General features: G+C 41.6%; 1 protein-coding gene across 1 annotated transcript in view; it reads right to left on the reverse strand.

Annotated features, from left to right (window-relative positions):
* Window positions 1-1,405: 1,405 nt before the first annotated feature.
* SPON1 (spondin 1) overlaps window positions 1,406-14,592 on the reverse strand; it is a 182,983-nt gene continuing 169,796 nt past the window's right edge. The window contains exons 8-16 of the mRNA XM_058025802.1: window positions 13,522-13,723; window positions 12,576-12,716; window positions 12,174-12,249; window positions 11,555-11,737; window positions 9,994-10,164; window positions 8,790-8,957; window positions 7,709-7,873; window positions 6,220-6,483; window positions 1,406-5,091 (exon numbers count right to left, since the gene is read on the reverse strand). Of these exons, the coding sequence (XP_057881785.1) occupies window positions 4,928-5,091; window positions 6,220-6,483; window positions 7,709-7,873; window positions 8,790-8,957; window positions 9,994-10,164; window positions 11,555-11,737; window positions 12,174-12,249; window positions 12,576-12,716; window positions 13,522-13,723 (1,534 nt within the window). The 3' untranslated portion in view covers window positions 1,406-4,927. The remainder of the gene's footprint in view (window positions 5,092-6,219; window positions 6,484-7,708; window positions 7,874-8,789; window positions 8,958-9,993; window positions 10,165-11,554; window positions 11,738-12,173; window positions 12,250-12,575; window positions 12,717-13,521; window positions 13,724-14,592) is intronic.

The raw sequence follows: 14,592 nt of genomic DNA on the forward strand, positions 1-14,592 counted from the left end.
CTAGGTTACAAATGCATTCTATACTTTTCTTTAGGTTACAATGCATTCTATACTTTTCTTTGCTGAGCATCTTAATATAGCAGAACCTATTATCTCTAGCCTATCATAACTGCTATAATTACCATATTCATGTTACTGTTCTCCAATCACTAAAAGTCAGTACATTACAGTTTAAGCTAGAAGTTGTTTTTCAGTTTTCTTGCAGTGGAAAATTCTGAGACCTTTTTTCTACTTGCAACATTTGCTGCCTTGTTTGCCTGTGCTATCTTCCAGCTTGGTAAAAACATTTTCTTGTTTGGGGTGGGTTTATCCTTTGCTCTAAGCCATAAAAACCCCTTCTAACTAACACACCCTTTGCCTCCTTGGTTATCCAGTGAGACTGGCTCAGCAATTCTTTTCTTCTATATCAACACTTGCTTGTATCTCTATTCCTTCATCAGACTCCACATTTAAAAATCTTTCCGCCAAGCACACATATGTGTGAGACTTTCTTGTCAAACTTTCATCCTTCCCAACACTCAGGTGCCTTCAATCCAGACCCAAGAGAGGCAGGAAAAGGAAGCACAGAACCCACAAGTCACGGCACAAATTGTTCTGTCTTTTGGAAAGACAGAACCCAGCATCACTCAGCTCAACAGAATTGCTTTGTTTTGCACAACTGAGTCCCAGGGTTGAAAGTGTTGCAATAAAAGCATGAAATGGGTTTGCACGTGGAGCAAAGACCACTAAAGTGCCTTAAACATGGTAGTGAGGAGTTTAGGGATTTTAGCATATTTCAGTTACTACCTCCAGCCTCCCCTCAGCCTGGTTAAAATTCAGTTTTAGGCCAGAGGGGTTTTTGTGAACACACTGGTTGCTTTTAGCTGGCTGCAATTGTTACAGACAATTGGATTTCTAGAGCAGCAGCATTGCTGTGTGGCTCCCCTCACCTCCAAAATTTCTGGGTAATTTTCAGTGGCACACTCGACCCACAGTGTCCCAAAAAAGTTTTCCATTAGCACAAAAGATCAGTTGAAAGTTTCACAAAATCTCAGGCTTTTTGAGAGCTTAATGATTTTTCCTTTCATGTACCACCAGGATTTAAAATGTGTTCTTTTAAATAGTTTCTCTTTTATTAAAAACCGACAACAGCAACAAAACCCACATGAGAGTAATACACAAATACATAATGTGATGTTCCTAAGTCACCCTGTGATTTAAAAAGAGCAACAAAGTATTTGACAAAGACCTTGATGCAAACACCTTCCAAGTAGAAAGAATGACTGGTTCTAATAAAATCCACTGACTCCTGATATCCTGTGACCTTGAACAGGAAAATGTAAATAAGAACATGACTCATATTAATAAATGTTTTTTTGGTGTACATAATCATATAAGTTGAACAGAATCTCATACGAGTGTAAAATTCATAGTAAAGATGTCTTTATTCCAAAATAATAATAATAATAATAATTATAATAATAATGTGTTAGGCAGACAGCTACAAAACATCTACACAAGACTTTGGTAAGAAATGTTCATGGTAGCTTTTTTCATAATTCCACAGCAAACAAAAACAACAAAGGAAATCTAAAAATGCAATCAAACAAAATTTTGTTTAACTCATGTGTCACACAAACAGAGTCCTACTGTACATTTGTTAAGCCCCTAACTTTTTTATTATGTGTAAAGATTCTATCCTTTGTATATTAGAAAAAAAGGTACTGACAATGCTAGGATCTGGTAGTTGAGGTCTACAAAACTGGTGTGACATCTGTGCTTTGAGTTCAGCAGGATTATTCAGGACATCAGAACAATAACAGTTCTTATTTTCATTGACTGATAACCAGTGCCTATTACACTACTAGAAAGTTTACAGTAACAATGCAAGATTTCTACATATTGTATATCAGAGCTTTTTCTTTTTTTTTTGTTCTGAATAGAAAATCAACCTCTTATTTTTATTTCCTTCGTTTGTTTTTGTTTGTGTTTATTTTATTTTTTATACAAAATGTAACAAGCCTAAATGTTTCTCATGTATCAAGTTAGAAGAAAGACAAGAGATCTGTAAAACATTTCCGCAGAAAAACAAGTGTGAAGAGCTGAACAGAAGCAGGAGTCAAGTCACACATCTCTGACCCGGTGCAATTACCTTGTGATTTCATCTGTTAACAAGGTAGGGAAAAAAGCAATTTGCAACATTCAGAACTTTAATGAGCCTAAGAGAAATGACTGGAAATCACACTGAACAGCCTTCTAAGAGAGAGGGGGAAAAAAAGAAAGGATCTGGAGAATCAAATTAGTAAGAAGCACAGAGAAAGAATGCCAGGTTGTTTCAATGGACAATTTTGTGGGCAAGTTCAGAAAGGTGTTGTATGTTTTCTGTAAGTGTATTTGCACTATGTGGCCTTTCACAAAGGGAGTATTTAGTAGACAAAACAGCTTGATGAACTGGAACAAATGTGAAAATGAAAATACAACACTGGGTTTCACTGATTATTTGCTGAAACAGGCATGGTTTTGCAATATAAGCTTGGACAAGTGGTTGATGAGATGAATCTGGTTCCCGAACTCAGGAAATTTTTTCCATTCAGGACAAACTTCTGTTCCCTCTGCCCCAGGCTCGCAGGTCCTTCAAAGCCTTTCAAAGCACTCTGCCACACATTTTATGGCCAAAGATTACTTTTCTGAGTGAATGGCCTCATTCAGCTGGGACCCCCTCTGTCGGCTCAGCCAGAGATGTGGCCCTGCCCTGGCATTGACCATTGTGGCTTTTCTCTGCAGTTTCTTTACCCAAAATATGCTCAGCTCGTCGCTCCTCCAGCACCTATATCACTCAACTCTTTTTTGTTTTTTTTCATTGGGTTTTCTTTGATTTTGGTCATACAAGTGAAATGTAAGGTCCTAAGTGAACTACTGAGGGACAAGTCTTGCTGCTATGCTGGAGAGACATAAACTGCACAATTTTTGAACAGGCACAAGGAGGCAAACTATCTGAATTAATATTATTAAGTGAGCCAAGCTGTGCAAAAAGTAAAACGTTTGGTTTTAGCATTAAACCTTGCTGTATTCTTTTTTTCTCCTGGTTTGGTTGGCTATGGGTGTGCACCCATTTCATTTAGCAGCAGCAGGAGAGGGCTCACACTGCCCATGGTTCCATTACTTCCCTGGCCTTTCCATAACTCCAAACCTGCAGAAAGCAGTAAAATACCTTGATAGGGGGTGGGATGTGGTGGCTGTGGAAATCCTGAGCAGCCCTTGCAGTGTTCAGTGGGGAATTGCTGATGAACAGCCCCACAATTGATGCCACCAGCCCAAAGAGCCTGTTTGGGTACAGAGCATCCCCAGGGTGGTGGTGGTGGGGAAGATGAACAGCTCAGAGGGCTCTGGGGCACAGCAACATTTAAAACCCAGCTGTCAGGTCCTCAGGGTAGTGACCAAGTGTTAAGGGAGTGAGTAAATTACTTAAGGCTGGTTTAGAGACCGTTAAAAAAAATTCTCTCCATTCATTTCTCTCAAGCTTAAGCGTGGGCATCAACAATCTTTATTTTCAGTGCACTGCTCTTACTTCAGAAGAGACATAGGGGTATGCTGCCTTGCCTGGACCAAGAGGTAACCCATCACCTTCCCCTCTTAATGTTAGATTATTACAGGGAAATAGAATTGCAGGAAAAGATTGTATTCCGATAGCAAGTGGGGCCCAAGGGTCTCCCTGGTTACACCTGACTCTGTGTGGGAATGAGAGCTAAACTCTGCAGGAGATGGGGTAAAATAGCAAATAGAAGAGTGAGGAGGTATTTCATCATCTCAGGCAGTTTTTTAATCACTTAAGTAGTCAAGGAGGGCTTTCAACCTGGCTAGGATATGCACAAATGGGTAATTCTCACAAATTTAGTAATTTTTAGATTACCCTATGCTCTGAGTAAAAAAAGACATAAATGACACTGCTGTAAATGTATTCTTGTGCCAATCTATAATCAGGGGTTTTTTAAGACTGTCATTGTTTCCTTTCAGAGGCTCATTTCAATTTTAAGGGATGCATGAGAGCCTGGCTCACCTTTTCTCTACCATTTTATTATAAACCTGTCTCCCTCTTCTGTAAATGAAATTATTGTGAAACTGAATCTAATTTTTTTGTGTCCCTCATGTGGAAGATATCCTGTGGCACAGCTGCTGCAACCCTCTGGACCAATTTCTACTAGTTCTGTGTCCATTTTGAAAGGCAATGGACTGTACACATAGTGTGATATTTGCATGGTTTCTTTATGTGCTGTCTTGGTTGTGATTATGTGGTGGTCAAACATCACTGTTGAGCCACAAAAATTATTTCCTTTTTAAGTTTTGAAGAAAAAAACCCCTTCTTTTATGGACCACAGCATCCATGTGAAGAAAACTGTTTAGATTATTATAATAATAATAACTATCAGCTTAACCCAATAGTGTAAAAAGATAAACATGCACCTTTAATGTTATTGAACCAGCATTACTGACATTACTCCTTGGCATAGTTGTGTAATCACAGAGGCACTGCTTTGGATTTTCAAAATCAAATCTAGAGAGAAATCCTCCCACAGATGAAACTTCCTGTCACTTTAACTTAGTTTTGTTAATATGCATGCATCCCATGTCTTTACAAGTGGTATTTCTATATGGCTATTCCATGTCCACAGATGTGTCTGTATTTTAGTTAAATAACTCACCATGACTTTACTATTTTTATGCATTAAGGGCTGGCTGGAGTAACAAAGGCTTACTCTCAGCATAAATCCGTGAAGAAATATTTATAAAATATTTTTCTTGCACCAGCAAGACTAAAAAGCAAACCACACTGCAAAAATGAAAACTAATATACACTTTATATTTTGTTGTTGTTGTTGTTCTAAAAAAAACAAACCAAGGTTGACTTTCCATTTAGCTCAGAGTGCATCACTTGGAACCTTGTGTTTCGTTAACAAGGATGGACATTACATGCTCTTAGCTCCTTTTTGTCCTTACAGCTGGTAAACTGAGTGCTTTTGGACCTCTTCTTTACCATCATGTAGCGCTCCTGAATTCCACCTCCACAGAGCGTAGAACACTCTGTCCAAGCAGTCCATGGTTTCATCCTACAAACTGAAAAAAAAAAAAAAAGTGATTTGTTAAAGTTTTTACTAGTAGAAACCCCTGCTAAGTATAAATAACCAAGCTGCATTTGTGAGACACTGAAAAAGTAAAAAGAAATTTAATATTTACATTAAAAAAGACAGATAAAATGATGAAATTGTTAAATGTCAGACAAGCATGAGCCACAACTTAGCAGTAATTCCCACCCAGATAGTGTTAATTATACCACAAGATATGTCTTGCTGATTTGAGGAATCAGTACTTGATGATACTGTCCCCCATTGAAAAAGCAGTTTGAGCAGATCTCCTGGAGCAGCCTGAGTCTGAATCAGACTGCTGAGATGGAAAGGAGGTCAGTTTTGAAATTCAGCATGGATCCAGGAACAAATATTTTAACTGTTTGAAGCTAACAGGATGTAAAGATTACCGCCCAGATTGGCAGAAACTGCAATCAGTCCTTTGCCAGGTGTAAAGTTTAAACTTTTTCACACTTTTGTGTGGAGTAGCTGAAGTATTTTTAGTGCTGGGACATGGACAGATGTGTGCCTTTCTCCATGGTGCCCTGAGCTTAAGCTGGGTGATTTTGGTGGTGGGCAAGCAGTGCAAGTGGCTGTGTTTTATTGACTGAAGTGCTGAAGGTGCTCTCACAGAATGTGCTGGAGCTGCTCAAAAACTCCTGTTGATGCCTCAGGGTTTAGTTTTCATATTTTTCACATTCTGTGCTGCTTTAGTGTGTGGGTCTGGGCTCCACATTCAGGGATGGTGAGCTCTGTGCACAGAGCAGGGAGACAAAACAATTCCTGCTCCAGCTGGGCACCAAGGACAAATGATCCCAATCTCAGGCCCAGAGCACAAACACCGTGGGCTGCAGAGAGAAAAACAAGCAGGGTGGGAGTGCCTGGGCTAAAGCTGGAATGGGACAATGAACTGCAAGGTGCAAATGGAGCAGAACTGATCCCAGGGAGAGAGCCTGGGAGCGCTCGTGCATTTTGGGGCCATTTTGGTTTGTGCTGCCCAAGGTGGATCCATTGAAGCCTCTTAATAAATCCCTGCTTTATTCTTTAGCTCTGCTCTAGCTCAGCCTTCACAAGGCACCACTGTCATGCAGAAAACCCCTAAAAGTGCTTTCACACTCACCTGGATATTGCTCACTATCAAAACTCTTCTTTGCTTGTTCGCTTCTCCTTTTCTCCCGAGCCTCCTTCCAGCGCCTTTTCTCCATCCCTGCTCCCCTCAGGCACTTCCTCACCCTGCACTTGCTGCGCTGCACGGTCTCAGGGCAGGCTGCTCCCCCAAACTGGGGCTCTATTTTAATCATCCTCGTCCTGATCATGTGGCCCTTGCCACAGGAGGTGTTGCACTCCGACCACTGGGACCACTCCGTCAGCTCGCAGTGGATGGCTGCAGGGAGGAAGAAACACAAAAAATAATGACACCAAATCCACAGAAACACACAGGTGTGCCTGATGAATCCTTGCACCCCAACTACACTTAAGCCTCTGGTGTTCTCAGCAATTGTTTGGAGGTTGCATGTCAGAATTTTCTGAGTCCATTCCTAGCAGAAGTGTTATTTGACACGCTCTTCGATTTCTTCTTCAAGAGTGGCGCTGGCAGATCGCTAAAATTACAAAGAACATATAAATAATTCTCCTGTGCCTTCTTCAATTTTCCCACCCATCTGTCTGTTTTGTAATGAAAAGCTGCTGAAAATTGAGTTATATTTAAAAATAATTTGCTACCTCTGAGATCTGAGCCTTCCTTTGCTGGCAGTGTTATGCAATAAGCCACATTCACTAATACCATTATATCTTAAAAGTCTTCATCTTTCAGCACTGCTTAACACTTACAGCTCCAGTGAATAAAAATCAAAATGATATTTCACATTATTTAAGAAAAGCTAAATGAGCAATTACAGTGTAAAAGCCCTTTTAACCCATAATTTCTGTGAAAAATAATGTAATTTGTGATAAAGCCTCACAAACCAGCTGGAAACAGGATGCCAAAGGCAATCATATCTCATTCATTCAGCAGTGCCTTAGGCTATCAAACTTCACAAAGACTGAAAAGCAACCAGAAATTTGCTGTACCCAAGAAGTGGGGGATTTTAATGAAATAAGGTAAAAAAGTCTCTGCAGCTGCCTCCACACCATCCAGCAGCAGGTTGCAGAGTGATACCATTCAGAAGTGTATCAAAGGTGGAGAAAGCCTCTTTTGTGCTCTTTCTGAGCTGAAAGAATCCCACAGGTGATTTCAACTCTTCTTTCCTTCTTTCCTGGCACACTGTCTGCATTTGAGTGATAAACCAGGTTTTATAATTCTGACTTCTTTCCTACTGGGGAGTTGCCTGGAGCCACAGCGCGTCAAACATGCAGAGCTGGATTCCCATAGAAATATTGGGAATAAGCATGGGGTGATGTAGGGCAAGCCAAATTTAAGACACAGTCATATTTCAGCTCTCAGTTACTGAAAGTGTATGATAATTATGATGATAACAATAATAATAAATAATTTTTTGAAACAAGGCATGCTTGATACCCTGCCTATTTAAGAAGTGGTGATGGAGGTGCGATCCCTAGATTTTGACACACAATTAGCCTCCCCTTCCCAGGGAATTCTCCAAACTTACGGCATTCTGGCAGCATGCATTTCTCTGCTTGCTCCAGCTCCTCGTTGCAGTCTCCCAGCTCAGCAGCAGATTTCAGCATCCTCTGCCTGGTTCTCATTCCCTTCCCACAGGTTACGCTGCAGTCACTCCACTCAGACCAGGGGGACAGCAGGCACGGGATGGTATCTGGTAGGAAATAAAAATGCAATTAATTATCTTATTATTAACAATTTATTCCTATAAAGTAGGAATAAATAAATAAAATAATAAATTCATAAATAAAGTATGAAGGTATAAATTTTGAAAATAATACAGGTGGAAAATGTGCCATGTTTTATCTGTCATCAGCCAATTATGCTTTCTTGTCACAAGCTGAATGGTGCTGCTGAAGAAGCTCAGAAAGCTTCATATTAAATTGAAAGGTTTGCTTGATTTAAATATCTTTGCTATCTTTTCCTTATCTAAGTCATATCTCCTGGGTCTCAGTGCATCTGGGGAATAAATAGTTTAAGGAGCTATGTTTCAATAACAACTCCTGTAAAGAAAAAAAAAAAAAAGATTGCTGCAGTGAATAGAACTGTAAGTCAACTTAATTTAGTCTAACAAGTGACATTTAATAGATATTTAATAGATATTTAATCTACCAAAATATTTTAAAAATTATCTCTGATGAAAATGTAACATTTCATAAGAAATTAATAGTGACAGTAAGGGTGTGGCTGGCTGATTGCACAAAAGAAACACCTCAATTTCTGAAATTTTCAGAAATTGAGGTTGAAAGAGGAGGGCACTGTTTCATGTATTTTATTCTAGCCTTATGGTCATATTACATAACTCAGAGTTGTTTAGGTATGGCTTGCTGATACACACACCTCTGTGTGGGTCGTACAGCAACAGGACACCACTGAACATTTTATATTGAAGCTCTCATCCTGATAGTGAATGTGCTACTTAATGCCTAAGATTTTTCTCCCAGTTTTAGGGAGGACAAGGAGAAGCAGCATTGCTGCTGGCTTAGCTGTGTTCTTTGTGTGCTGGGGTAGTGTGTCAGAAGTGATGTTTGTTCTCAGAGCAGGGGAGAGAGGAGCTCCTGGCCACTCACGGCACTCGGGCATCATGCACTTCTCTGCCTCCGTGGTTTCTGCCTTGCACATGGATCCATCAGCAGGAGTCATCTTGATCATCCTGTGCCTTCTCTTCATGCCCGTGCCACAGCTGGCGCTGCACTCGTCCCACTCACCCCACTCTGTGACCAGGCAGCTGCTGGGAGCTGTTCAAAGCGGGCAGAGAACATTGCTCATCAGTATCACAGCATCAGCTGGGTGGGAGGGACCCCCAAGGACCGCCATGGAGTGCAGCTGCTGGCCCTGCACAGGGTCATCCCCAAAAATCACACCATGTCCCCAGGAGTGTTGTCCAAACCCTTCCTGAAGTGAGGTTGGTGCTGTGACCATTTCCCTGGGGACCTTGTTTTAGTGCCCAGATTTTTTCTGATATGCAAACCAAACCTCCCTGACACGACTTCAGGCCATTCCCTTGGCTCCTGTCACTGTCACACAGAACAGAGATCAGTGCCTGCTCCCCCTCTTCCCCTCACAAAGAATTTGTAACTGCACTGAGGTCTCCCCTCAGTCTCCTCTTCTCCAGGCTGAGCAAACCCAGTGCCCTCAGCCACTCCTCTCATGGCTTCTCCTCTGGAACATTTACCACCCCAGTGGCCTCTTTTGGACACTCTCTAATGGCTCAATAACTTTTTTCCATTGTGGCACCCAGACCTGCCCCAGCACTCAAGGTGGGGCTGCCCCAGCTCAGGGCAGAGTGGGACAGTCCCTCCCTTGCCCTGCTGGTGATGCTGTGCCTGATGTCCCCAGCACAGGGATGTCCCTTCTGGCTCCAGGGCACTGTTGGCTCACATTCAGCCTGCCAAGGACCCCCAGGTCCCTTTCTCTGGTGCTGCTTTCCATCCCCTCATTCCCCAGTCTGTCTGTACAGCCAGGGTTGCTCCATCCCAGGTGCAGAATCCAGCACTTTTCCTTGTTGAACTTCATGTGGTTGGTGATTGCAGAGCTCTTCAATTTGCTGAGGTCTCTATGCAGGGCCTCCCTGCTTTTGAGTCAGCAGCTCCTCCCAGTTTTGAATCATCTGGTAATTTGCTTTGTGTCCCTTCCAATCTTGCCTCCAAGTAATTTATTAAGGTATTGAAGAACACAGGACCTAAGATGGAGCTCTGTGGGACCCCAGTAAGACCCATTTGGGCAATGCTCCTGCTATTGGCTGGATTTTTTGAGGCTGAACGAAATACTTACAGCATTCCTCATTTACAATACACTTCTCAGTCTCCTCAGTGGGCACTTTGCACATGGAGCCATCCTCAGGGAACTGCTTGACGTATCTCTCCCTGGACCTCGTCCCCATCCCGCAGGAGACGCTGCAGGGGGACCAGGTGATCCAGTCAGACATCATGCAGGTGGAGCCATCTGGAACACAAAGAGTACTCAGGGCTGGGCATTGATCCTGGAGCAGGACACCCCCAGCCAGGGAATAATGTGTTCTGATTCCACAATTCAGGAGGCTGAATAATTGCTTTATTAAGCTAGGCTATATTACACTAATGCTATACTAAATTACATACTAAAGAGATACTGTACTAAAGAATAAAAAAAACCTGTGACTGTCTGGAGACAGCCAGGATACAGCCTTGACCCAGTTGGTTAATCAGCAGAATCCAATAACCAAGTCACTTTGGGTGAACAATCTCCATAACACATTCCACATGTGCCAAACAACAGGTGCAGCGAATAGAGATAACAATTTTTTTCTCTTCTTCTCTGAGCTTCTCACTGCCTTTCCCAGGAAAAATCCTGGGAGAGAGTTGTGCCTGCTGCTCTCTGTGAAGAGAGTTGAGACCACAGGGATGGACATAGCTGCTGCCCAGTTGTGTGCAGCATCCCTCCAGTGCTGCCTTTCCCACTGTCCTCTCCTCTGCTGGAATGCATGGAATAGAAGACTCTCTTAGTCCCTCAGGGAGAAAAAGAAATGCAGGGTTTGAATCAGAACCTCTAGAGAAGCTGAAATATATTAAGCCACACACACATGAAATAAAAGGATAAGTTTTAGTTTTAAGTAAATAGAAATATATCCCAAGTGCCTTAAGAGACTGTGTTAGCTAGTAAAAGGCCCTAAAGCCTAGTTTAAAGTTCAGTAACTTAGCCCCAGGCATAACAAAAACATAGCAGAACATTGCTTGCCTTTCTAGATAAAATAGATGGAACTATCCAGGTAAATATACAAAATTATGTACATAGATTTGGGTAAGAGCTGTCACTATGTTCACATATTAGAATGGTGTAAAAAATGTTTTAGAGTTGTGTTTTTAGCTGATTGGATAATTTATAAATAAAATTTATAAATTTTATTTATAAATTACTGGGGTGCAAAGAGGGAAGATGAAAGGAAGGAAGAAGAAGAAAAAAGGTGAGAACTGCTGCAGGGATTTCTGCTCTGGACCTTATGCCAGAAACCTTTTAGCACAGACATTAATGCTCTGAACCCCTCGCCTTTGAGACTGATGTATTCATGCAATAAACAACTTTACTACTCCCAAAAACTGTCCCTTTGAAGACTCAAAACCCACAAAACCTCCACAGCATCCCTCACTCCTCTCCTTCCTCCTTCTGTGCCCTTCATGCCCTGACACACCTGGCTTGCAGAATTCACCACAGGCAGCTGCCACTCGCTTGTGTTCTTCAGCAATTTTCTCTTGGCCACAACCCGAGCCATACCACAGCAACTGACATCCCTGAGAACTTTAGAGGAGAAACAAACTCCCCAAAGCATTCTTCTCCTCCACCTTCCACTCCTGGTTACCTTCATCGCTGCAGCCTGGGCCCATGCAGGGCTGGAAGTCCTGGGTGTCTGGGCAGGGCACGCTGAGGTCCAGCTGAGCTTTGAGCATCCTCTGCCTCATCCTCTTGCCCTTTTCACAGGTAGAGGAGCTGCAGGCTGACCATGGGGACCAGTTTGAGTATATGCAAGTCTCAGGGGTGTCATCTGAAAAGTGAGGAAAGGCATTGACTGTTAAAAATGGTCTTTCATTTTCTTCCTTTATCTTGGTTGATGATTACTTTAGATTCCAATAGAATACATTATTTCCTTCTGCATTCTATCCTCTCCATTTTAGCCCAGACGAAAAAAAATTTCCAACTGCCAACTTTCTTTAAAAAAAAAAAAATTATTTGAACCCCAAAAGTCTTGTCCCTTTTATTGCCTGTATTGTTACTGTCATCTCCTAGATATACATGCAATTTCTTTTCTGTACAAGGGAGAGGTAATAGAAGAGACCAGAAGAGAAGAAAACCTAAATCACTGTTTGACAGTGAGTGGAATTTTTGTTCCTAAGTCAGTTTTGTACCTTATCTACAAGTGACAGCAGACACTGGAACGAAATATAAATTATTAGTAGTGCACAAATTAATTTCAAACGAACCTTCTTCTTTTTCCTCTGGTGCTAGATCTGCCACAATATCATCTATGTTATCAGGAACGATATTGCACTGCTCCCCCTGCAAAAGTAAAAAATATTTTGAAGAGGAAACTCATCCATGAGAGGTTAAATCAGTACATTGTAAGACACTGCTGTGTCTGCAGCACCTTTTTTTCTTAAAATTCCTAGGTGTACATAAAGAAAATCCCCAAATAAGGAAATGCAACGATTGCCAGAATTAGGAGAACTAACACCTAAAGACAGTTTAAATATTTTCTGCCATTATCTTTGCTGTTGGTTAAAGAGTGTAGATTTGGAGGGAAGGTGGAGAAAGAATGGATTGGGTTTTTTTGTTTACAAAGTGGCTTTTTGCTTGCTTGAGAATTTTGCTTATATGAATTCTACCTTTCGTGCGATTCTCTCGATGACAACTCTGGCCACCAGCTTGATAGATCCTCCTTCTGGATCATAAAATGGGCTTTGAGGATGATCTAAACTTGTAAGAGGTCTGATCTTCTCCTGAGGCACTGTAGGTTTGTTAGGAGACTGCAATCAAAAAGAAAAAAAGTGTTATAAAAGAAAATAATAGTTAATCTGCAGAAATTAAAACTTCTCTGAAATGCTAAACTGCAAAATTCCAGCGTGAAGTGAACAGAGTACACTCATACTTAATGGTATGGGGATTTGTTTTGTTCTGGGGGTTTTTTTGTGAGGTTTTTTGTTGGTTTGGGGGGTTTTGTTGTTGTTGGGTTTGCTCTGCTTTGCTGAAAGAAAGAGTTGAAGTTTCCTGTGCCAAACAGAGCAGTTGGCATTGGGTTGAAACAGGCCCATGCTGGAGTTGATGATGGCACTGCTTTGGTCTGTACCAAAGGGCACTCAAAAGCTTAGTTTTGCAATAGGTGAATTTAACAGGTGAACATAAATGAGAAATTCTTTACTGTGCTGTGACCAAGCCCTGGGAAAGATTGGCCAGAGTGGGTGCAGAGCCTCCCTTACAGGGGCTATTCAACAGCTCTACAGAACCCTATAACCTGCTCTAGGATCACCCTGCTTAAACAGGGAGATTGGACCAGATTGGACTCACTGTGCTTCTTTCCAACCTTACCCATTTTCACCCCATTTCTGGGCTAAAAACACCCCAGGTGGACCTCACATCATCCCATGAGTGCCAATGCTGAAGGAGCTCAGGCAACACCACTGAGGCGCAGTTAACATCTCTTTAAACAAATAGTCTTTCATTTTAAGAAAAAATTGAGTAAAAAGTATAAAAAGCATCACAATGGAGCAAACTGCTTTCCTAATGCACTGCTGTGAGGGGATAATTTGGATAAATCAGAGGTAGAGCCCAAACCTCGTAGGTGACGCCGCTGTCGGTGCCGGCATCCCAGGGGATCAAATCCTGCACGACCTTCTGGACCCAGCCGCAGTCCTTGGTGCAGAGATCCTCGGCAGAGAGCCCCACGTTCCAGTCGGGGCTGGGGCCCAGCATGGTCAGGAACGACATCAGGTGCCGGTGGCGATCCACGGAGAACTCAGCAGAGGGAGCAGCTCTCCTGCAAATGCGGGCAAGAGCATCACTGACCGAGCCGGAGGGAGCTGAACCCAGAAAGCTGCAGCATCACCCAAGCAGTGACTGCACTTCAATACATAAAAGAGATACAGCGTGGGAAATGGATTTGTAGAGAATTCTTAAAGTTTGGCAGAAGGTTTACATAGTCAGTGTTTGCATGCGAACCTTGAGACAAGAAACGTTGATCTAGAAATGTTAAGGAATAGGATAAGCATTGCTGAGAGAGAAATGGAAATAGAAACAAGTTTTAAAGATTGGACTTGTAAACAAGATTAGATACTTTAGAGAAATAGAATTACCCCTCATAAATCCTACTACAATATATCTTTAATAATTTTAGATTATTAGTTTCAAAGTATTTATACTATGGTATAGTAAAAGTTGATAGGTTAAGAAATGTTTGTAATGTAATTAGGAAATAGTTTTTGATTGTGATAGTAAATATATGTATTGTATATTAATTATAACATTTGTATTGTCTTACCCTTCACATGAGACTAAAAATAGAATAAAAGTTTTGAAAACACCTCTCAGTTGCCCCATCTCTGGGTCAGAAAATAACTCAATTTGAAAACACAGAAATACAGAGCTGCAGAAGTGTGCTTATGTGTTAGTGGGATAACAATAATAAAATATCTGTCAAAACACTTGCAAAAATTAGGTCAAATGACAGAGAAATACCTTGATTGTTTTACCCTTGCCCCCAAAGCCAACATGAGTTTCAATGCCAAAAGTTCTTGGAAGGGCTACTGTGTGTGCAGAAAAGAACTCTATATTAATAGTGAAATAAAACCATTCCAGTGGTAATGAAACCAGCCCTGGCTGGAGGCTCCTGCTGGCAGGTGAGGAGCT

This window comes from Melospiza georgiana, chromosome 6 (genome assembly GCF_028018845.1).
Source record: "Melospiza georgiana isolate bMelGeo1 chromosome 6, bMelGeo1.pri, whole genome shotgun sequence".
Lineage (NCBI taxonomy): Eukaryota > Metazoa > Chordata > Aves > Passeriformes > Passerellidae > Melospiza > Melospiza georgiana.